Below are 25,569 nucleotides of genomic sequence, written 5' to 3' on the forward strand. Positions count from 1 at the left end.
TGCCATCACTCACTTTACCATAAAATGTATGGCGCTACCAAAAAAATACTATTTGTGTGGGGAAATTAAAAAGAAAACCGCAATTTCGCTAATTTTGGAAGGTTTGGTTTTCACACCATACAATTTACAGTAAAGTGACATGTGTTCTTTATTCTTTGGGTCAATACGATTAAAATGATACCCATGATTACATACTTTTCTATTACTGTCACGCTTAAAAAAAAAAAAAAAATACACAAACTGTTTAAATTTGGACGTTTAAAATCCCCCTATTTTGAAGACTTCTATCTTTTTCATTTTTCAGTATAAGCGGCGGTATGAGGGCTCAATTTTTGCGCCATGATCTGTACTTTTTATTGATACCATATTTTCTCATAAAAACTTAATACATTTTTTATAAATTTTTTGGGGAATAAAATGTTATAAAAAAGCTGCCATTTTGGACTTTTTTTTTCTTTTTTACGTTCACACTGTTCACCGTACCATACCATTTTATTTTAATAGTTCGGATATTTACGCATGCGGTGATACCAAATATGTATATACATTTTTACACTTTTTGGGGGTGAAATAGGGAAAATGGGCTAATTTACATTTTTATTAGGGGAGGGGGTTTTCCCCCTTTTTTTACTTTTACACTTTAATAGTCCCCATATTGGACTATTTATAGAAATCATTCGATTGCTAATACTGTTCAGTGCTATGCATAGGACATAGCCCTGATCAGTATTATCGGTTATCTTCTGCTCTGCTCTGCTCGATTGCAGACCAGAGCAGAAGACCCGTGGAAGGCACCTCAGTCTGCCGTTCTGGATGAATGGATCGCTGCAGCAGCGCGATCGCGGATGTCCAACATTCCCGGTAACGCCATCAACAGCCGGGACCTGCCACACATGACCCAAGCATCGCTCCGATGCTCGCGGTTATGTATAGGACATAAATGTATGTCCTGGTGCGTTAAGTACCAGCTCAGCAGGACGTACATTTACGCCCGGCGTCGTTAAGGGGTTAATAATAATAATAATAATATATGAAGATACTAAAGTGCAGGGGCAAGCAAAGAAAAAAGGGATAAGGTCCACATAATCCTAGTAGGATACAAAACCAGAAAAGTTCAATTCAGCACTCTCTAGTAGTTAAAAAAAAACTTGAAAAGGTTTTATTCCATCATAATGTGAACAGCAGCGAAGTTTCGACTCTCTTCAGAGTCTTTTTCATACTAGTGTTTTCAGTCTGACACCAAAAACGCATGTGGTCCAAAAATGAGCCAACCAGGGTCACTATCTTACTCCGTTCTGCTCATTCAAATGAACGGGGTGCGGCGTGGGTCCGGAAGCGGATGGTCCCACGTTAAGTAGTCCGCCTGAAACCAAAACTGTCTGGTTTTGCCAAAAGCAACCAGTCACAGCTCTGCTTTCATTTTACCGGAGCTCATTGATATATGAAAGCTGAGCTGTGATTGGTTGCTATGGTCAAAACCAGACAGTTTTGGTTTTAGGCAAATTGTTAAGCCTGGGCAAGTGTTGTAGCTTCTGTTAGTGCCACAATCCTAGTGCTTTTGATGCACTAACACCTTGTGAAATACATTGAGATTAGTAACTTTGAAGAACAAAAACATTTTTCAGAGACTGAACTCACCACCTCCTTCTCCCATCTCTTCCAGCGCAACTGTGCATTAGCAGCGGCCATTGCTTCAACAACAAAGGTTGTTGTCATGTAACTAGAACAGGGGAGTATCACCATCAGTTACAGCAGGATAGGGCAAACAAAAAAGAAGTCATTGGGGGACATATTGAAAAAGTACTGTTATTTGTGTTACAGCAACATCAATCACACATTTTTTTTTGCCTCACATATTCAAAGGTCCCTTGTGCGGGTTTGAAATGTGTAAGAACTTATACCAACTCTGATGACTGATAATAGTTTTCCTTTTAGGGGAGATTCATCAAGAAAAATTATACTTCCTCCAGCTCCAGATTAAGACGCTTACATTTTTTTTTTTTTATGTAATTCATTTAAAAACATCATTAAGGGGTTCTTAGAAAAATGCTAAAACTGCAAACAAAACTCCAATGCATTTCAATCTGTTAACAGAAACGCGTTGGTGTTTTGTTAGCGGTTTTAGCATTTTCTATGTAGCCCTTCATGATGTTTTTAAATGGATTGCAATAGCATTTTTTGAAGTGTTTAAATCGGGAGCTGGAGAATCTATATTTTGTCGTGAGCATTGTCTACCCTGGGACACGACTCAGGAGTTTCTACCTCTTCCTCCACAGCACCAGGATTCCCACAATGGACATCCTAGATGGTGAGCTGACTTTTCCCCTTTTTTTTCTCTAAAATGAGATTTATCAAGACCTGTCTAGAGAGTGATGCAATTGCCCATAGCAACCAATCAGATTGCTTCTTTCATTTTTCAGAGGCCATTTTTTTTAACGAAAGATGCACTCCGATTGGTTACTATGGGCAACTGGTCCACTTTCCCTCTACACATGTTTTGATAAATCCCTCCCTTAGTGCCCAGGCAAGCGACAACTGTGTGGATAAAAAACATGTCTGAAAGCAAAGACAAGAGGAAAATAGCTAAAGATATCAGTATTGATCACAGTGTCTAAAGCAGGGGTCTCAAACTCAAATTATCTGGGGGGCCACTATAGGTAGAGGCTGGGTGAGGCTGGGCCGCATGCGCCCCTCACATCTAATGCCCCCATCATGCGCCCCTCACATATAATGCCCTCAGACAGGCCTCCAGATAGATATGACCCCCATCAGGTAGGGCTCCACAGTAGATACACAGGCCCACAGATAGATATGACCCCGATCATGTAGGGTTCCTAAGTAGGTATAGAGGCCCCAGACAGATATGATCCCCATCCCTGATGGGGTTATATCTATCTGGGGGGCCTGTCTACCTACTGGGGTGCCCTACCTGATGATCAGGTAGGGGTTCCTAATAGGTGTACAGTCCCCCAGATAGGAGCCCTACCTGCCGGGGTTAGGTCTATTTAAACAATTATGCCCCCTAAGAAGATAGGTTAGCCCCTGGTGATCAGCAGGTCCTCCCTTATTAGGCAAGTAATTAGGAAAATTAAGTTAAGTTTCACAGCTACAGTACTTACATCTCCCTGTTGCAGCCTAAAACGAACCTTCTTTGCAGGGATGGAAGCGTTAGGTGACGTCATCACATGCGCCGCGCAGGACGTCAGTGCCCCGGTGTCCTGCAATGCGGATGCGATGACGTCACTAATCGCACGCATCCCTTCGGGAAGGCTCGTTATAGGCTACAGCAGCGAGATATAGGTACAGTAGCAGTGTGTGAAGTCTTCTGGCATTTAGCAGGGCTAAATGCCAGAAGAAATCACCTGCCCGGCGCCCGGAACTGCGCCCGGATACAAATTCCACATCCCTGGTGCAAGATAGACTCTACGATGTGAGGCAGCGGTCACACCACTAGAAGCTTGCACTGTGTCTGCCCTTGCAACTGCAGTCACAGACCACGGACCACGGTCGCGAGTGGTGTTAATAGAGTCGCAACAGCAGACGCAGTGCAAGCGCCTGGCGGCCTATGCAGCAGGACGCCACTGTGCAGTGGACCGCAAAATTTTGTTCCACGGGCCGGGATTTTGAGAACCCTGGTCTAAAGGGTTAATGGCAGAAATCAGCATGATTTCTGATGTTCACCATTAGTGGCGGGTCCCCGGCTGCTGATAACAGCTGGGACACGCAGTCTATGAGTCGAGTGCAGCACCAGCACTCACTTCATAGACTGTAAACCCACCCCAATGTACATGTATGTAGCTGTGTGCCAATTACAAGGGCACAGCGACTTATATGTACATTGCATGTCCTTTAGGGGTTAAATGTAAGTGCATGTGCAGTGACGGTGTAGTGACGTAGTACAACCTGGCCTACAATTTTAATAAAAACAAACATGATGGATGTTGTTACAACGCTATGAATTGGGAGTTTAACCCCTTAAGGACTCGGCCCATTTTGGCCTTAAAGGGGTATTCCGGTGGGGAAAAAAATGTTTTTCAAATCAACTGATATCAAAAAGTTAAACAGATTTATGAATTACTTCTATTTAAAAATATTAATACTTCCAGGACTTACTTATCAGTTTAGCATTACACAATGTGATCGGCGATCCACTAATACAGCCTAGCTAAGTCAGTTTGTATCAGTAACTCGGCGATTGGGGCAGGAAGCAGATAAGGGAACCCTTACATCACAGGGGTGCGATAAGCTCCACTAAGCTAACCGTGCAACAATTACTTTCAGTTTAGATGCCGTGATAAGCATTGGTCATGATTGCTGCCTCCAGTCATTAGCAGTGAGTGTCTGGCTACTGATTATATCACATTTTTGTGGTGATTATTACCATTTGCCAAAAATTTATATTTATATTTCATTAATTAAATAATACTTCGGACCATTCTCTTGTAAAACCCTTTGAATATTTAGTAGGGGTACTCCAGTGGAAAACTTTTTTTTTTTTTTTTTTTTTAAATCAACTAGTGCCAAAAAGTAAAAGGGGTATTCCAGGAAAAATCTTTTTTTTTTTTTTTTTATATATATCAACAGGCTTCAGAAAGTTAAACAGATTTGTAAATTACTTCTATTAAAAAATCTTAGACAGAAAAGAACAACCTTAACTTCAGAAGCTCATAAGTACTGAAAGGATTAAGATTTTTTAATAGAAGTAATTTACAAATCTGTTTAACTTTCTGGAACCAGTTGATATATATAAAAAAAAGTTTTTTCCTGGATAACCCCTTTAAACAGATTTGTAAAATTACTTCTATCTAAAAATCCTAATCCTTCCAGTACTTATTAGCTGCTGTATACTACAAAGGAAATTCTTTTCTTTTTGGATTTATTTACCGTCTGTCCACAGTGCTCTCTGCTGACACCTATGTCCATGTCAGGAACTGTCCAGGACAGAAGAAAATCCCCATAGGAAACATAAGCATGCTTTGGACAGTCCCTAAAATGGACAGAGGTGTCAGCAGAGAGCACTGTGGTCAGACAGAAAAGAAATCCAAAAGGAAAAGAATTTCTTTTGTAGTATTCAGCAGCTAATAAGTGCTCGAAGGACTAACATTTTTTTAATAGAAGTAATGTACAAATCTGTTTAACTTTTTGGCACCTGTTGATTTAACCCCTTAAGGACGCAGGACGTAAATGTACGTCCTGGTGAGGTGGTACTTAACGCACCAGGACGTACATTTACGTCCTAAGCATAACCGCGGGCATCGGAGCGATGCCCGTGTCATGCGCGGCTGATCCCGGCTGCTGATCGCAGCCAGGGACCCGCCGGCAATGGCCGACGCCCGCGATCTCGCGGGCGTCCGCCATTAACCCCTCAGGTGCCGGGATCAATACAGATCCCGGCATCTGCGGCAGTTCGCCATTTAAATGAACGATCGGATCGCCCGCAGCGCTGCTGCGGGGATCCGATCATTCATAACGCCGCACGGAGGTCCCCTCTCCTTCCTCCGTGCGGCTCCCGGCGTCTCCTGCTCTGGTCTGTGATCGAGCAGACCAGAGCAGGAGATGACCGATAATACTGATCTGTTCTATGTCCTATACATAGAACAGATCAGTATTAGCAATCATGGTATTGCTATGAATAGTCCCCTATGGGGACTATTCAAGTGTAAAAAAAAAAATGTAAAAAAATGTAAAAGTAAAAAAAAAGTGAAAAATCCCCTCCCCCAATAAAAAAGTAAAACGTCCGTTTTTTCCGATTTTACCCCCAAAAAGCATAAAAAACATTTTTTATAGACATATTTGGTATCGCCGCGTGCGTAAATGTCCGAACTATTAAAATAAAATGTTAATGATCCCGTACGGTGAACGGCGTGAACGAAAAAAAATAAAAAAAAGTCCAAAATTCCTACTTTTTTAATACATTTTATTTAAAAAAAATTATAAAAAATGTATTAAAAGTTTTTTATATGCAAATGTGGTATCAAAAAAAAGTACAGATCATGGAGCAAAAAATGAGCCCCCATACCGCCGCTTATACGGAAAAATAAAAAAGTTAGAGGTCATCAAAATAAAGGGATTATAAACGTACTAATTTGGTTAAAAAGTTTGTGATTTTTTTTAAGCGCAACAATAATATAAAAGTATATAATAATGGGTATCATTTTAATCGTATTGACCCTCAGAATAAAGAACACACGTCATTTTTACCATAAATTGTACGGCGTGAAAACAAAACCTTCCAAAATTAGCAAAATTGCGTTTTTTGTTTTAATTTCCCCACAAAAATAGTGTTTTTTGGTTGCGCCATACATTTTATGATATAATGAGTGATGTCATTACAAAGGACAACTGGTCGCGCAAAAAACAAGCCCTCATACTAGTCTGTGGATGAAAATATAAAAGAGTTATGATTTTTAGAAGGTGAGGAGGAAAAAATGAAAACGTAAAAATTAAATTGTCTGAGTCCTTAAGGCCAAAATGGGCTGAGTCCTTAAGGGGTTTAAAAAAAAAAAAAAAAAAAAGTTTTCCACCGGAGTACCCCTTTTAGTATATGCTGAGTTCTGGCACTGTAAACTGCCCCATCCTCTTTATTAATATGCTAATGAGCTGGCTCCCTGCCTCCATTGTGCACTAGATAGCAATGCAGCAGGAAGTTTACAGTGCCAGAGCTCTGCATATACTCAACGCATTTAAGTAAGTGACCCCCCTTTGTACAGCGGCTCACCCGCACTCTAATTCAGTTTATTGGGTTAAGAAGGTGCCAGATTCTCTTTGAGCAATAGTTTTATAGTGCACTTGTTTGACAACCAACAGATGTGACAAATATGAACAGTCACAACACTGGGTGTCTCAGTGGTCAGACTCATCAGTATAGCATAACCTAGTAACTTTATAGCAATGATTTGTGTAAAAATCCAGGCGCATACTGCTTTCCAATAGCTACTAGTCTTATTGTGCTCAATATTAGGGCTTTTATTGAGCCCTATAACACTGAAAAAGGAAGGAGGAGATTTGGAGCTTTGTAGTAGACACACACAGCTCCAGCTTACAATAAGGCATACTATGAAATTACGGTAGTCATTACAGAATGTTAGACATTTCCATTAAGTGGAATTGGCCTTTAAAGAGGATCTATAATGACAACAAATCTCTTTAAATCAAAGGATCTACTATGGTACTCCCCAAACGGCCCTATAAAATCCTGTTTGTGGCAAAAAAACAAACAAAAAAAACCAAAAAAAACCTGAATAATGCAGTATGGTGTTTGCACCATGTGTACTCACCTCATAAATGCCAAGAAGATGATGAGAATAAGGCTCACCAACCAGCCAGCATTGGCAAAAGCCTTAGGCATTGTAAGGGCGCCGGTGCCAACAATTAAGTTAAACATGTATATCAGTCCGACCTGCATGGAAATTACATTTTATAAGTGCAATATGAACAGGTAAAACAAATGTTTTTTTTTGTTGTTTTTTAGTCTACGGATGATTTAATTCAAATAATCACTTAATATAGTAGCTCACCACCTTTTCTAATTCTAACAGATGCAAAAGACCAGGCTGAATCTGTTGAAAGGGTTTATCTTATGAAGACAACTGCTAGTTACAAAGAAGATGGTCTGGCTAAATAAGTTCTGATTAGGTGGAAACAGTCCGAGTTATAAAAACATCGAAAATCAAAGCTTGGCACAAGAGGCTATAATGCCATTTAAACTATAGGTCTAAAAAAATAATGTTTCTAGTTGTGAGGAGACCGTAATAGGGGGAATTTACTTAGACCGACGGTTTCACATATCAATCTTAAATGAACCTCTGCCAGTGTAAGATAGCACAGAATTTATCCAAGGAACAAGTGAGGCTGCCTGTGCGGCATCCTTAAAAATCTATGCCAGCTAGGAGGTAAAGTAGATTTCCCCTAGAATTTACACCTGCTGGTAAATTCGACACATGAAGCGGCCACTCACTCTTCACTAGAAGACCCCCCCCCCCCCCACTCAAAGCCCTGTCCATTTGGAGAGTATGACGCACATATTAATAGATTCTCCCCAATGTCATCTACAGTAACTAAACATTCATGATGGGTTATTATTATTGTACATTTTCTACCACTGGTTGTATACGACGAAGCAAAGTTACTAATTTAGTAGTCAGCTGTGTTACTCAACCTCTGGTCTTAGATAAGGACCTGAGTTGCAAATGTCTAGAATACAATTAAGGAAGTGTAAACAAAATTGTGGTTAATTTGATCAGTAAAGCCGCAAGCCAAAGGACATGTAAGCCCTGACTGAGCAAATTCTCAAAAAAAACCTTGTGACTGCTATTTAGGCAACTGTCCAGAGTCACAGGTCTTTAATTCAATGACCCATAAAAGGGGTTGTCCAGGATTAAAAAATTATAATTATATATATATATATATATATATATATATATATATATATAGCCACTTTCATTCATAAACAGCGCGACATCTGTCCATGGGTACTGTTTTTCTACTCTTGGACTACCCCTAGAAAGACTATATGTCACTAAGCAGTCAGATACAAGATTACCCAGGCTGTATATGAATATGGATGTGTGCACTTGCTCTCACTGAGTTTTTACAGGCTCCTTTCCACTGCACATACACTTAAAATATGCATGTGGAGTAAAAAGCGCATGCTCCTTGGTCACTTCCTTCTCAAGGTCAGCCAAAGTCTAAGGCTTCTTTCACACTGCCGCTAGGACACGGCAGTGTGAGGGCCTTCGGGGAGCCCGAGGGAATAGCGGGAGAAAAAAAATACTGCTTGCGTCCTCTTTTTCTCCCTCTACTCCTGCTACAAAATAACGGCACCAGAAGGACACCATTATAGTAAATGGGATCCATCGGGACCAATTATTGCCCGTTGTACCCCGGCCGGTTAAAGGCCATTAAAGGCTGGAAAAAAATGAAAAGAGCCTAACGGCCGTTTATGGGCGGGACACGATGGCAGTGTGAAAGTAGCCTTAGATGGAACTCCATAACCACCTCATTCTTGAGATTGGTAAAGGTTAAAACTCATGTCAGAGTGCAGTACACCTTTAGTAAAAGTGAGTGTTGCTGGTGTCAGGTGTTTAAAAGTGTGAGCCCTGACAAGTCAGTAGTTCAGTCATATGTATGTATGATGTAGCCACTTTGAAAGATAGATTCAATATTTGAGCCATTATTTATTACAATCCCTATCACTTCTTGAGATGATAAGTAAGATTCCATGAGTTGAAAAATAAATCTATTGTAAACAACACCTTTTAGGAATTGTATGCTTAGAAAATCTAGTACTACCAATGACATGACAATTATATGAAACATTTAGGCAATTTTGTATTGCTAGAAGGGTTAGGGATCACATGTGGCTTTTGGGTATTTCACAAACCTAGACATTTTGAAAAAGGAACATAGTGGCATAAGAAACATTATCACGTATACCACTTCATTTAAGTAATAAGGATATTTTTAGGGCATTTTAAGCATAACTGCAATACTTACAAATGGCGAATAAAGCTCCCCTGTGTCTGTGATATCACCTGCCATTGCTGAAGTGGGTAGGGATAAAGTAGAGGAGAAGAGGCAAGGGAGTCTAAAAAAAAGAAATGGAAATAACTTTAGAGAATTGAATATTATGACATGATTTTGCATTCACAAGAACTTCTCATCCAATGTAATGGCCTCTATAAGAAATCAGTGCATTATTCCATCAATATAAGCCCATTGTAACAAACGTTAAGGAATACCTGTCAGCGAACCATATTTTCTAAACTAAACTCAGATTATATTCCCTAACTACTCCTAGCACCCCTACTGCCCTTACATTTTTTCCTGATCTTTAGAAAGCTCTGTATCATACCTTTCCCTCACATTGTATGAGCTCATAGCTGGGAAAAGTGGGCGTTCCCCAGCAGGTGTGACGTCCCTAAAGCCTGCGAGAGCTGTGCCTCACCATGCCCCGCACGCACTTCCTGAGTTTGGTCTCCTGCCAGGCTGGGAGGAGACCAAACTGATTGACTGGTGCAGGACACAGAACAGAGCCACAAAGTGCCCATTTTCTCAATCACATTAAAAACATAAAAGGTTGAGAATTTTAACAGCAAGTAAATGGCAAAGTGTCTTATAATTACATAAGGAACAATATACCGGTATTAAAAGTTTAGTTTAAAAGAGAAAAGTAAGCTTGCATTATCAATAAATAGCTTAGGGTGCCCTGATCACACAACTTTATTGAACTTCTTGATAATTCCTTTCATTCCTGAGATATTCTCAAGGGTTTATAGTTTGCCTGATAATTCAGGGAATCAGTCAGATGGGCGTGAACTTAAATTTTATTAATGGGGGTGATGGGCAAGGTTATATTGTCAAGGGATATATATATATATGGCATACACTCCCATTAATGTACATCAGTCATACCCCCTGGCTGTATAATCCCGCCCATCACCTACAGTCACTCCCATTTTTAAAATTAAGTTCACGCCCATCTGATTCTGACCCTGAATTGTCAGACAAACTATAAACCCACATGTTGGGAATGGGAGAATGCATCAAGAAACAGTAAAAAAGGTGTAGCCAAAGCTATTTAATGGATTGGCCACAGGTCCTCTTTAATATACTGGAGTATAATGGCCGTCAATGCCAGTGGGTTGTGGGAGAAACCACTGGGGACTCCTAAGAGGATTTATGTTGCCTGTGCTTTGGGCTGCCATAAATTAGTAACAGGTTTCCTTTAAGCTTACAATACACTTTATATAGCTGTGGGCCAACAACTATTGTACAATTTCTCTACACATACAATGCATGCACGTGATCGCAGGGGGAGAGGGCAGTAAGCCACTGCTAGACACCATCTACAAGAGAACAAAAGGATTGGAAAGACATCCACATTCACTGTCAGAAGAGTCGGGAAGTCCCCATATACACTAGTTGGACACGGATCCTACCAAGGGGTTTGGCCAGAATGTATCTAATGTGTATGGTCAGCTGTAGAACAATAAGACACTAACACTTATGATCCTAGTGACAAAAACAATAATCTTGTGATGACACCCTGCATTATCAGACATCCGTCTACTGATACAATCACTTAGCTTAGTAACACTGCCTGTATTCTCTTACTAGTAAGAAGCAAGGGACCATACTGAAATGATAAGACTTACTTTAAGGTTGCTGACAGTATCTGTAAAAAGGATCTGCATTTTGTTGATGGTGCCTCAAAAAAGAAATTGGGATACTAAATGCATATAAATCGATTTCGGCAAATGCAATTCCCAAATATAGCATGCGATTTTGTTGGATTGATGGGCATACCTTTGTTTTACCTCATCTTAAGCACAGCATTTTTCAGTTCCTAGTAATGAATTCAGATTCATTGTAACTATTGCTTTAATGTGAGAACACTGTGAATGTTAAATATGCAGAACAGGAATAATACAGTCAATTTATTGTTGTCGTCTTTCTTGGCATTCCATTCACTACAGTTTTATCATAAGAATAGCGTGACTGCTTTACATTACCCTACATTAGGACACATAGTTCTGGTCTCATTCATCACCTGAAGCTACATCTGAAAGAAAACGGCTAAATATACTACCATCTACATACTGAACAAGACAAGAGCCGTTCGGAGTCCCAGCCCCGTTTAAAACAAGTAGCTTTCCCTTTAGAGAAATTGTTCCCATTTTTTTCAATTTTTTACGCACAAAGGGGGAGATTTATCAAAACCTGTGCAGATAAAAAGTGGCCTAGTTGCCCATAGCAACCAGATTGTTTCTTTCATTTTGTAAAGGCCTAGTCAAAAATGAAAGAAGCAATCTGATTGGCAGCTATGGGAAACTCAGGAACTTTTGCCGTGCACAGGTTTTGATAAATCCCCGCCCCCAATGCATTTCTGTACTTTTTCAGTACTAGAGTTCTGGCACATCCCAAAGGTGATCTGTTGGATTGAGGTCTGGTGCCTGTGAAAGCCATTGAAGTACAGTGAACTCATAGTCATGTTCAAGAAGCCAGTTTGAGAATGTGGGAGCTTTGTGATATGGTGCATGTTCCTGCTGGAAGTAGCCATCAGAAGATGGTTACACAGCAACAATACGCTGGTATGCTGTCACATGTAATCTATGCCCAATTGGTACCAAGAGACCCAGAAAATGTCCCCAAAACCATTACACCCCCACTACCAGCCTCAGCTCTCCATACAAGGCATGATGGATTCATGCTTTCATGTTTTTACACCAAATTCTAACCACACCTTCTGAATGTCTCAGCTAATATCAAGACTGCTCAGACCAAGAAACATTTTGGTGAGCCTGTGTGAATTGTAGTTTTTTTTATTATTATTTTATTAATGTTTCTCTCCTTTTAATTTCAACATACAAAATGTATTCCTAATTGTAGTTTTACAACTTGTGTTTTAACAAAACAAACATATACAAATACACACACACACACACAACTTAATACAGCTTGATGTCCTATACAGCTTGATGTTCGTGTTAGAAAAAAAATTTACAGTGTTGAAAAATACAACCCACTGTTCCGTGCCCAAGGGATTACCCTCTTTATCCCATTTATACTTAAAGGGTACCTCTCATCAAAAAAACTTTTGATATATTATAGATTAATGTATGCAGAATAACTTTACAATTGCATGTTATTAAAAAATATGCTTCTTTCTATTTAATTTTCCACTTTGAAGAAATGACCACTAGGGGTCTCCCTACCAGTCCTGGCAGCAAGCATTTCAGACTCATGCTGGAGTCCTAAACACTAAGAGCTGCCAGTCTGATTTGTTCACAAAGGAGAACACTCAGAGCTGCCAGCCTGCTTTGTTCACAGCCTGTTTGGCTGTGAACAAATCAGGCTGGCAGCTCTGAGTGTTTAGGACTCCAGCATAAGTCAGAAATGCTTGCTGACAGGACTGATCGGGAAAAATACAATAGAAAGAAGCATATTTTTCATCAACATGCTATTGGAAAGTTATTCAACATTCATTAATCTAAAATATATCAAAAGTTTATTTGATGAGAGGTACCCTTTAACCTTAGGGGATAATATTTTCCCACTTTCGTGCCTAAGTAATTTATAAATTCGAACCATCATACCCTTCCACGTCACAATTTATAACATAATCAAAAAGTGATCTTCAATTTCCAAAAAATTCCTATTCAATGTGTATCTGTCTGTATCAACTGGACATACAAAAAAAAAAGTATTTTCTGATTTAAATTCTTGTTTTAGTTCCAAGAATGTCTTAACAACCCCATCATGAAAAAAATGTTTAATTAGTGTAGCGCCTCGTGTTCTCCAGAAGCCCGAGACCCGAGTTTAGCAAATTCACACAGGTTCTCATTACCCCATAATGCTGAAAAAGGTAGGCTACCCTTAATCTGAAAAGCCTTCCTAAGTGTGTGCCAAGATTTCTTAAACAATTCGCCATATGAAAATTCTGTACAAAAATCTGGCTGAGGAAAACCAGCTTCTAGCGCTTGCCAGAAGCTGGAAAATTTGCAATTCAGCCTGTCAAAACAGTATTTCACAATGGGAGGGTCCCAATATCCTTTTAACCCCTTAAGGACTGTTTTTGCATTTTTGTTTTTTCTTCCTTACCTTTTAAAAATCATAACCCTTTAAATTTTTCACCTAAAAATCCATATTATGGCTTATTTTTTGCTCCACCAATTCTACTTTGCAGTGACGCAATTTAGTAACTTTTGGGGGATTCCGTTTCTACGCAGTAAAAAAAAGTTACCAAAAAATACGCCATTTTGGACTTTGGAATTTTTTTTTACATGTACGCCATTGACCGTGCGGTTTAATTAACAATATATTTTTATAGTTTGGACATTTACGCATGCGGCAATACCACATGTTTATATTTATTTACATAGATTTTTTGTATGGGGAAAGGGGGGTGATTCTGACTTATAAGGGAAGGGGTTAAATCACATGAATTAAACGTTTTTCCTTTTATTTTTTTAATGTTATAGCCCCCATAGGGAGCTATACCATTGCACACACTGATTTCTTACACTGTTCACTGCCATGCAATAGCACGGCATTGATCAAGGTTATCGCCGCTCGACTGCTTCTGGATCTCGGACACAGAGCAGTCATTCGGCAATCGGACACGCAGGAGGCAGGTAGGGATCCTCCTGGTGTCCTGCAAGCTGTTCAGCACGCCGTGATTTCACCGCGGTGGTCCGGAAAAGCCCGACTGAGCTGCCGGGATGCTTTCAGTTTCACTTCAGACACGGCGGTAAACTTTTAATCTGAAGGGTTAATACTGAGCATCACCGAGATTGGTAATGTCCGGTATTAGCCGCGGGTCCCGGACGCTGATGGCCGCCGGGACCAACCCGATATGACGTTAAGGGTCGTTAAGGAATTAAGAGCTTAACCCCTTCCCGCAGAATGTCATATATAAACGCCGGGTTGTGCAGTGCGTTCGCGCATCCCGGCGTTTATAAATGACATGCAGTTAACCCGGCGATGCGCAGCATCGCACGGGTTAACTGGCAGAAGTCCCGCTGTTTCCAGCAGGGGACAACTTCTGCTTCACCCCCAGGACCATCAATTGATGGTCCTGGTCAGCGATCACTGTGATTGGTCCCTGTGGACCAATCACAGTGATCTGGGGTGAAAGTTCAGATCCCCCGCACTGCCCGCCCCTTGAAGTCGGGCAGAACGGGGGACGAAGGCTGCAGGGGCTCGCGGGGACCTGCGGCATTCGGGGGGAACACGTGGGGACCGGCGGACTTACCTAATCCAGCGGCGGGACCGAGGAGCAGCGCGGGACCGGCCACGTGGACGAGCAGCGACGGGTGAGTATATGGTCCTCAGAAGCAGCAGTGAAGATCTTCACTGCTGCTTCTAGGAGTCTGAAAACTACAACTCCCAGCATGCCTAGACAGCCTTTGGCTGTCTGGGCATGCTGGGAGTTGTAGTTTTGCAACATCTGGAGGGCCTCAGTTTGGAGACCATTGTATAATGGTCTCCAATCTGTGCTCTTCCAGCTGTTGCAAAACTACAACTCCCAGCATGCACTGACTGTCCAGGCATGCTGGGAGTTTTAGTTAAGCAACATCTGGCCCTTCAGATGTTGCCGAACTACAACTCCCAGCATGCCCTTCAGCTGTCTGGGCATGCTGGGAGTTGTAGTTTTGCAACAGCTGGAGACACACAGGTTGGGAAACATTGTTTCTAACTCAGTGTTTCCTAACCTGTGTGCCTCCAGCTGTTGCAAAACTATAACTCCCAGCATGCACTAAAGACCATGCATGCTGGGAGTTGTAGTTTTGCAACATCTGGAGGGCCCCAGTTTGGAGACCATTGTATAATGGTCTCCAATCTGTGCTCTTCCAGCTGTTGCAAAACTACAACTCCCAGTATGCACTGACTGTCCAGGCATGCTGGGAGTTTTAGTTCAGCAACATCTGGCCCTTCAGATGTTGCCGTACTACAACTCCCAGCATGCCCTTCAGCTGTCTGGGCATGCTGGGAGTTGTAGTTTTGCAACAACTGGAGACACACTGGTTGGGAAACATTGTCTGTTTCTAACTCAGTGTTTCCTAACCTGTGTGCCTCCAGCTGTTGCAAAACTATGACTCCCAGCATGCACTAACAGACCATGCATGCTGGGAGTTGTGGTTTTGCAACAGCTGATGCAAGCCCCCCCCCGCCCCGCCACCCCCGTGAATGTACAGGGTACATTCACATGGGCGAGGCTTTTACAGTGGGTTTCTCGCATCTTGAGATGCAGCAAATTTTGCGCTGGGAAACTCGCTGTAATCCCCCGCCCATGTGACTGTACCCTAAAAACACTACACTACACTAACACAAAATAAAATAAAAAGTTAAAAACACTACATATACACATACCCTTACACAGCCCCCCTCCCCCAATAAGAACGTCCGGTACACCACTGTTTCCAAAGCAGAGCCTCCAGCTGTTGAAAAACAACAACTCCCAGTATTGTCGGACAGCCGTTGACTGTCCAGGCATGCTGGGAGTTTTGCAACAGCTGGAGGCACCCTGTTTGGGAATCACTGGCGTAGAATACCCCTATGTCCACCCCTATGCAAATCCCTAATTTAGGCCTCAAATGCACATGGCGCTCTCACTTTGGAGCCCTGTCGTATTTCAGGGCAACAGTTTAGGGCGACATATGGGGTATCGCTGTAATCGGGAGAAATTGCGTTACAAGGTGTGGGGGGCTTTTTCTTCTTTAACCCTTCATGAAAAGGAAATGTTGGGGTCTACACCAGAATGTTAGTGTAAACATTTTTTATTTTTTACACTAACATGCTGATGTTGCCCTATCATTTAAATTTTCACAAGAGGTAAAAGGGAAAAAAGTCCCCCAAAATTTGTAACGCAATTTCTCCCGACTACAGAGATACCCCATATGTGAGCGCAAAGTGCTCTGGGGGCGCACAACAAGGCCCAGAAGGGAGAGTGCACCATGTACATTTGAGGTGATTTGCACAGGGGTGGCTGATTGTTACAGCGGTTTTGACAAACGCAAAAAAAACAAAACCCCACATGTGACCCCATTTCGGAAACGACACCCCTCACGGAATGTAATGAGGGGTGCAGTGAGAATTTACACCCCACAGGTGTCTGACGGATCTTTGGAACAGTGGTCCATGAAAATGAAAACTTGTACAGCCCACTGTTCCAAAGATCTGTCAGACACCAGTGGGGGGTAAATGCTCACTGTACCCCTTGTTACGTTCCTCAAGGGGTCTAGTTTCCAAAATGGTATGCCATGTGTGGTTTTTTTTGCTGTTCTGGCACCTTAGGGGCTTCCTAAATGCGACATCCCCCCCGAGCAAAATTTGCTCTCAAAAAGCCAAATATGACTCCTTCTCTTCTGAGCATTGTAGTTCGCCCATAGTGCACTTCAGGTCAACTTATGGGGTACCTACATACTCAGAAGAGATGGGGTTACAAATTTTGGGGAGTATTCTCTGCTATTAACCCTTGCAAAAAGGTGAAATTAGGGGGGAAACACACATTTTAGTGGAAATTTTTTTTTTTTTTTTTACATATGCAAAAGTCATGAAACACCTGTGGGGTAATAAGGCTCACTTTATTCCTTATTACATTCCTCAAGGGGTCTAGTTTCCAAAATGGTATGCCATGTGGGTATTTTTTGCTGTTCTGGCACCATAGGGGCTTCCTAAATGCGACATGCCCCCCGAGCAAAATTTGCTCTCAAAAAGCCAAATATGACTCCTTCTCTTCTGAGCATTGTAGTTCACCCATAGTGCACTTCAGGTCAACTTATGGGGTACCTCCATACTCAGAAGAGAAGGGGTTACAAATATTGGGGGGTATTTCCTGCTATTAACCCTTGGAAAAATGTGAAATTTGGGGGGAAACACACATTTTAGTGAAAAAAAAATATTTTTTTTTTACATATGCAAAAGTCGTGAAACACCTGTGGGGTATTAAGGCTCACTTTATTCCTTGTTACGTACCTCAAGGGGTCTAGTTTCCAAAATGGTATGCCATGTGAGGGTTTTTTGCTGTTCTGGCACCATAAGGGCTTCCTAAATGCAACATGCCCCCAAAAACCATTTCAGAAAAACGTACTCTCCAAAATCCCCTTGTCGCTCTTTCCCTTCTGAGCCCTCTACTGCGCCCGCCGAACACTTTACATAGACATATGAGGTATGTGCTTACTCGAGAGAAATTGGGCTACAAATATAAGTATACATTTTCTCCTTTTACCCCTTGTAAAAATTTAAAAATTGGGTCTACAAGAACATGCGAGTGTAAAAAATGAAGATTGTGAATTTTCTCCTTCACTTTGCTTCTATTCCTGTGAAACACCTAAAGGGTTAAAATGATGACTGAATGTCATTTTGAATACTTTGGGGGGTGCAGTTTTTATAATGGGGTCTTTTGTGGGGTATTTCTAATGAGAAGACCCTTCAAATCCACTTCAAACCTGAACTGGTCCCTGAAAAATAGTGAGTTTGAAAATTTTGGGAAAAATTGGAAAATTGCTGCTGAACTTTGAAGCCCTCTGGTGTCTTCCAAAAGTAAAAACTCGTCACTTTTATGATGCAAACATAAAGTATACATATTGTATATGTGAATAAAATTTTTTTTTATTTGTAATATACATTTTCCTTACAAGCAGAGAGCTTCAAAGTTAGAAAAATGCAAAATTTTCAAATTTTTCATCAAATTTTAGGATTTTTCACAAGGAAAGGATGCAAGTTACCACAAAAATTTACTACCATGTTAAAGTAGAATATGTCACGAAAAAACAATCTCGGAATCAGAATGATAACTAAAAGCATTCCAGAGTTATTAATGTTTAAAGTGACAGTGGTCAGATGTGCAAAAAACGCTCTGGTCCTTAAGGCCAAAATGGGCTTGGTCCTGAAGGGGTTAATTACCCCGGCCAAAAAGTACAAGCCAAAGTTAGGAAGTCCCAGTCCCCCATCTTCCTTACTTAGGGAAAAGAACCTGTACTTTAATCCTGACCTTTTTCGGCCCCAGATAAATTTGTTTAGTATGCGTTCATGAGAATCAAACGTTTAGCAGTTATCCAAACTGCAGAGGCGTTTAAAATATACAGTCTGTGGTAGAACAATCATTTTTATCATCGATAAACGATCGGTCATTGTTAATGGAAGTTTAGACCAGACCTTAATTTTTTTTTTTAAGAGAATATTTTTGAGGTACCAGATCAACTTCATGGTACTTTGTTGGGACTGATTGAATTTTGACTCCTACATATTGTAAAGCATCGCCAGGTTTGACAACCTGTGATGTATAACCAAGGGGTAACATATATGATTTACTCCAATTAATACTTAACCCGGAGATTTTGCCAAAGTTATTAATTATAATTATAGACATAGATGCGAGGATACCATGCGTAGGATTTTTAAAGGAAGAGAAGGATGTCATCTGCATATAATGCAATTCGATCCATCCCTCCCTTAAGGCCAAAGCCCTCTAACTCCTGGCTGCTTCTTATAGCCATGGCAAGTGGTTCTATATAAAATGCAAATAGCAGGGGTGAGAGACCCTGGCGAGTACCCCTACTCAACTCAAATGCTGGGCCTGATAGTCCCTCAAGTAAGACCTCCGCTGTTGGATTTTTATACAAAATTGTTATCCATCGACTAAAAGTGGGAGGTATACCAAATTCCCCCAACGTCCGCCCAACGTCCCCACTCCAACCGGTCAAACGCTTTAACCGCGTTTAATGGGAGGATAGAGCGGGCTCCTCTTCGCCAACCTGGAGTGCAGCGAATGCACGGTGAATATTCCCAAAGATAGTCCTGCGTGATATAAAACCTGTTTGATCTCCAAGAATACATCCCCGAGTAGCAGACATCAACTTCTTTGTCAACATTTTTGAAAATTACTTAACATCTGAATTAATAAGCGATATGGGACGATAGGATTCAATGAGGGAGGGGTCTTTTCCTTTTTTTTTATTTTATTAGAATTATATCCACCTACCTCATAGAGTGGGGCAACTCTCCGTTACCTAAGGATTCATCAAGCACCTCCCATACCATTGGTGTCAATACTGTTGCAAACCTTTTAAATATCTAAAAACTGTAGACTGTATGGTCCTGGGGATTAATTATTTAGGTTTCCAATAAATTCTGGGCCGCAGGACTAATTTGAGGAAGGTTCAGTGTAAATTGTAGTTATAGTTTTCTGCTGACATGAGTGGCACATGGCGTGGTCTTGTGCTGCTTTAGCTAATGTGCTTTAAGGTTCCACATATGCATTCAGGGATGAAATTCTTGGTTGTAACCAGTGGTTATTTGAGTTAACGTTGCCTTTTTTGTCATCTCTAACAAGTCTGCCCATTCTCCTTTGCCCTCACAAAGGCATTTTTTTATATCCAGAAAATTGCTGCAAGTTGAATATGCTCTCTTTTTAGGACCATTTTCTGTAAAGCCTAGAGTTGGTTGTAAAAAATCCCAGTAGATCAGGTTTCTAAAATAAGGTTAGGATAAAAGATATGTACAATCCGGACGGTGCCTTCCTTAGGAATTGAAGAAAATTGCCAAAGCATATAAAAGGCAATTTTTATTGGTAAAATGGTGCAACTTAAAAGTTTCGAATCCGGTCCGGGGGGCAACACCAGCATGTTAGTGTAAACATTATTTTATTTTTTTTTTTACGCTAACAGGCTGGTGTAGCCCCCAACTTTTCCTTTTCATAAGGGGTAAAAGGAGAAAAAGCCCCCCAAAATTTGTAGTGCAATTTCTCCCGAGTACGGAAATACCCCATATGTGGCCCTAAACTGTTTCCTTGAAATACAACAGGTCTCCGAAGTGAGAGAGCGCCATGCACATTTGAGGACTACATTAGGGATTGAATAGGGGTGGACATGGGGTATTCTACGCCAGTGATTCCCAAACAGGGTGCCTCCAGCTGTTGCTAAATTCCCAGCATGCCTGGACACTCAGTGGCTGTCCGGAAATGCTGGGAGTTGTTGTTTTGCAACAGCTGGAGGCTCCGTTTTGGAAACACTGCCGTACGATACGTTTTTCATTTTTATTGGGGGGGGGGGGGGGGAGGGACAGTGTAAGGGGGGTGTATATGCAGTGTTTTACCTTTTATTTTGCGTTAGTGTAGTGTTTTTAGGGTACATTCGCACTGGCAGGTTTACGGTGAGTCTACCGCTAGGAGTTTGCGCTGTGGCGAAAAATTAGCCACAGCTAAAACTTCAAGCAGGGAACTTACTGTAAACCCGCCTGTGTGAATGTACCCTGTACATTCACATATGGGGGGGGGGGGGGGGGCAAACCTCCAGCTGTTTCAAAACTACAACTCCCAACATGTACTGACAGACCGTGCATGCTGGGAGTTGTACTTTTGCAACAGCTGGAGGCCCACTGGTTGGAAAACCTTCAGTTAGGTTCTGCTACCTAACTCAGTATTTTACAACCAGTGTGCCTCCAGCTGTTGCAAAACTACAACTCCCAGTATGTATTGATCGCCGAAGGGCATGTTGAGAGATGTAGTTATGCAACAGCTGGAGGTACACAAATACAACTTCCAGCATGCCGTTTCAGCTGTTTGGCACGCTGGAATTTGCCGTTTTGCAACATCTGGTGGGCTACAGTTTAGAGACCACTGCACAGGGATCTCCAAACTGTGGCCCTCCAGATGTTATAAAACTACAAATCCCAGCATGCCCAGACAGCAAATTGCGGTCACCGGAGACCCGTATGACCCGGAATCGCCGGTGTGATTTCACCAGTAATTCGCGGCGATTGCAGACATTGGGGGGTAGGGAAGATTGGTGTCTCAGGACCCCCCTGGGCACTTGCATGATAGATATCAGCAGACACCCCGGTCCAGTCCCTGCCCGGCGCGCGGCGGGGAACGAACTTCCAACGGGCGTACAGGTACGCCCTGGGTCCTTAAGTACCAGGGCGTCAAGGGTCCTTAATTGGTGCATTGAGTTGCTGCCATGTGATTGGTTGATTAGCTATGTTAACAAGCCACTGAACAGGTGACCCTGATAAGTGGCCAGTGTATGATAAGGGAGGACTTCTAAAAGCCTGTCATTTCAAAATAAAAAGATATTACAAGATTCCGATTTTGCACCTATCCCGTTTAGGAGACAAGGACTAGCAATTATATATTTTCCCTAAATACTTTGTTCTACTCCTTGAGGCCTCATGCACACAATAGTAATACAGATCGGCTTTGTATAAAGCTGTAACAGGGTACTATAGAAGTGCATGAGCCTTTACCGTACCTCTGTACGCTTCTGATTTTCTACAAACTAGAGCTGCACGATTTGCGGAAAATGTGCGATCGTGATTATGGAGGTAAATATTGGGATTTCGATATGCGATTGAGATATAATAAACAAATGATAAAATCCCCCCCCCCCCAGTTCATATCCAATCCCCTTATTTCATAAAGCCCCCCCCCCCACTTCATGTACAATGACTGAACATAAATGGAGGGGATTGGATATGAAACGGGGAGAAATTAGCTCAACTCCTCCTCCGCATTTCATGTGCCTGGCCTAGTCTGCACACTCTCCAGCGTTGTTGCATTGCTGTATGGCGCAGCAGTGTGGGAAGGAGCACTAGGGGATTGTTTGTTTCTACAGAGTGCACTTATCGGTAAAAATGACAGATTGGCCCTCATTTACTTAGAAAATCGGGTTGTAAATCTGTGTTGCTTTCTTACCCGATTGCTTTTTTCCCCTGGTATTTATTATTATGTCGCATCCTGTTTGTCGCACGTGGGTTTTGTAGGTTTTGGTTTCCAACTCCTCTGAGTTGTCGGGAAAAAATCCACAACAATTCAACAAATTCGGGTTGGAAACCTTTTGAAATACGTGGTAAAGCTCAGAAATGTCGGGTTACGCCCCTTTTTCGGGTTTGGGAAAATCCACATCGGGTCCATCGGCAAAAAATGTTGCATCATGTCGCAGACTGGCGCACGATGTATGCGACATGTCGCAGACAAAGATGCGCCAAAAAAACCCGACAAAACAAGTCGGGTTTAGAATAGTAAATGAGGGCCTTTATCTTTATTCTGTTCTAATAAACTTCCTAAAATTTGATCTTTTTGTAAAAGAATTCATATGCCTAAAATTGTCCTCCTCTGACCCCTATTACCTTCTTATTTTTCCATATACAGGGCTCACTTTTTGTGCCGTGATCTGTAATTTTTATCAGGACTTTTTGCTAACGTTTAATTTTTTTTCTGGTATATGAAGTTATGAAGTGACCAAAAATTAGCAATCACGTCAATTCACGCCATGGACCATGCAGTTTCATTAATGTTATATTTTCATAGTTCGGGCATTTACGCATGCGGCGATACCAAATATGTTTGTTTATTTTTGTTTACATTATTTTATTTCGAGAATGGGAAGAGAGGGGTGACAAACTTTTATTAGGGGGGGACTAATTATTTATTACCTTTGTAATATATATATATATATATATATATATATATATATATATATATATATTTATTTATTTATTTTTTTAATACAATTTTTTTGTCCCCATACGCAGTGTTTTCAAAACAGTGTGCGTCCAGCAGTTGCAAAACTACAGCTCCCAGCAAGCCTAAATCCAAAGGCTGTCCGGGCATGCTGGGAGTTGTTGTTTTGCAACAGCTGGAGGCACACTATTTTGAAAACACTGCCCTATGGGGACTACACTACTACTTGTAATTCTTGCAGACACTGATCAATGTTATGCCACAGGCAGAGCACTGATCAGTGTTATCGGCGCTCCATTACTACAGCCTGCTGAGGCTGCCAGCATTATTGGAGGGACAATCAGATGAGCCAAACTGCCTTTGGCTCCTCTGATTGGCCCTCCAATAATGCTGGCAGCCTCAGCAGGCTGTAGTAATGGAGCGCCGAAAACACTGATCAGTGCTCTGCCTGTGGCATAACATTGATCAGTGTCTGCAAGAATTACAAGTAGTAGTGTAGAAATACAGGGTACCTCCGCCCATTCTCTCAGCTGATCGGTACCCAAGGTTTTTGCCTCGAGTTTCCAGATCAGCTCCACTGAGCTACCGAAGATTGTTTTTTGGCATTTTAGATGCCACAATCAACTTTTATCGTGGTGTCTAAAGGGTTAATGCTGAATCGGTGATGGATCGATCACCTGGATCGGTGATGTCCGGCATTAGCAGTATGAAGAGAGCTAAGTTCCTGTGCTCACCTGCCGCACGGCTGTGCCATATTCACATGGCGGCCAGTCGTGGTGGGAGGAGACACAGTGAGACGCACAATGGAGGGGCCGGGCCGCACTGGAGCGGAGTATACTACTGCCACCAGCTCCCGTGTTTCACCTTATTGTTGCTCCTGTGCATCCTCCGGCATGCATCCCACTGTTTCTCCTCTCAGATAATCGCAGAATTTAGCGAAAAGCCAAATTGCTATATTGCAATTCAAAATTATCGTGATTCGATTGCAGTATATCGTGATGGCCTAATACAAACCGTTCTTTTTCTGTCATATTCTGTATGAATAATAAAAAATAAAATAAAAAGTTTGGTATGCTCCACGTATTTCTTTTAGGGCAGAATAGCCCTGTTCATATTACAGCTCCAAAGCTGATCTGTAATATAGCATGAGGCCTAAAAGAGTGAAACAGAGTATGAAGGGAAAATATAAGTGATAATCCTTGCTTTCTTTTAGGGCCTATGCAAACTATAGAATTTATGCCCAGAGAAATTCCAGGCAGAGATATGATGCATCAGCCGTTCATTATTTTTAATGAGATTCTGCTGCACTGTGCACACTGCGGAATTTCTGGATTCCAGACCCACTGAAAGAATTAAAGGGGTAATCCAGTGGTGAAAAATGTATCCCCTAGCCTAAGGATAGGGGATAAGTTTGAGATTGCGGGGGGTCCGACTGCTGGGGCCCCCTGCGATCTCTCTGTACGGGGGCCAGGCTCTCCGGCCAGATAGCGGGTGTCGACCCCCACACGAAGCGGCGGCCAACACGCCCCCCTCAATACATCTCTATGGCAGAGCCGGAGATTGCCGAAGGCAGCACTTCTGCTCTGCCATAGAGTTGTATTGAGGGGGCGTGTCGGCCGCCGCTTTGTGCGGAGGTCGACATGCCCCCTTCCCGCGGGCTGTCGGGGCTCCGTACAGGAGATCACAGGGGGCCCCAGCGGTTGGACCCCCCGCAATCTCCAACTTATCCCCTATCCTTAGTATAGGGGATAAGTTGTTCACCACTGGGTCACCACTGGACTACTCCTTTAACATGTTCACTCCATGTGGACTGCATTGCCGTCAATAGTGGCTGCGGATGTCCGCTTGGTCCTAGTGCCCATTTAATTGGCAGCGCCTGCTGCACAGGGAATGTCCATTTGGCATTTCCCCATTCATTTATTCCATAGTGTGCACATACCCAGTAGAAATTATTTTTATTATCAGAGACACAGACAGTATAGCGTTGTTTACAAATTAGAGCATGTGGAAAAATATGTTCTTTCTTACATTTTTCTTTCTTTTACAGGAAACATACCCATAGGCTATGTTCACTCAGGGGAATTTCGCTGCTTTCACTCATATTCCGTTCTGCCAAGCTGGCAGCAGATTTTTTGCAGATTTCGTTTGGAATGTGTGGGAATTTCTTGAACTCAAAACACAGATTCCAGGCAGAATTTAGAGTCCCATTGACTTTAATGAAACTTTGCCACAGAATTCTGGAAAAAGAATTGGCGTGTTCATTCTTTTTGCGGAATCCAGAATTTCTGCATCAGAAATTCACCAGCAGAAAATATGCCGTGTGAATAGAAAAGCGGAAATTTCATTTACCACAATGTGAACTTCATGTACCAGAATTTCCGAGATTAATTTTTCTGTCGGATTTCGGTCGAAAATTTCCACCGTGTGAACACAGCCTCAGTGAACATAGCCTCAGTGAACATAGCCTCAGTGAACATAGCCTCAGTGAACATAGCCTCTGTGTGCCTTTTCCGCTTCATTTTCTCGTTGTGAACAAATCGCAGCATCACATAGGAAATTCAGTGAGGAGTGTGCAGGGGCCCTTAGAAGGGTGTTCTAACAGTTCA

The 25,569-nt window shown here is 41.9% G+C and overlaps 1 protein-coding gene across 5 annotated transcripts in view; it reads right to left on the reverse strand.

Annotated features, from left to right (window-relative positions):
• The window catches only part of TMEM104 (transmembrane protein 104), a 63,190-nt gene that overhangs the window by 35,600 nt on the left and 2,021 nt on the right, over window positions 1–25,569 (reverse strand). For all 5 annotated transcript variants that reach the window (XM_056550106.1, XM_056550109.1, XM_056550107.1 and 2 more), the window contains 3 exons: window positions 9,496–9,586; window positions 7,278–7,399; window positions 1,642–1,720 (listed from right to left, as the gene is read on the reverse strand). In XM_056550106.1, coding sequence (XP_056406081.1) covers window positions 1,642–1,720; window positions 7,278–7,399; window positions 9,496–9,540 — 246 coding nt within the window. In that variant the 5' untranslated portion in view covers window positions 9,541–9,586. The remainder of the gene's footprint in view (window positions 1–1,641; window positions 1,721–7,277; window positions 7,400–9,495; window positions 9,587–25,569) is intronic.

This window comes from Hyla sarda, chromosome 13 (genome assembly GCF_029499605.1).
Source record: "Hyla sarda isolate aHylSar1 chromosome 13, aHylSar1.hap1, whole genome shotgun sequence".
Classification (NCBI taxonomy): domain Eukaryota; kingdom Metazoa; phylum Chordata; class Amphibia; order Anura; family Hylidae; genus Hyla; species Hyla sarda.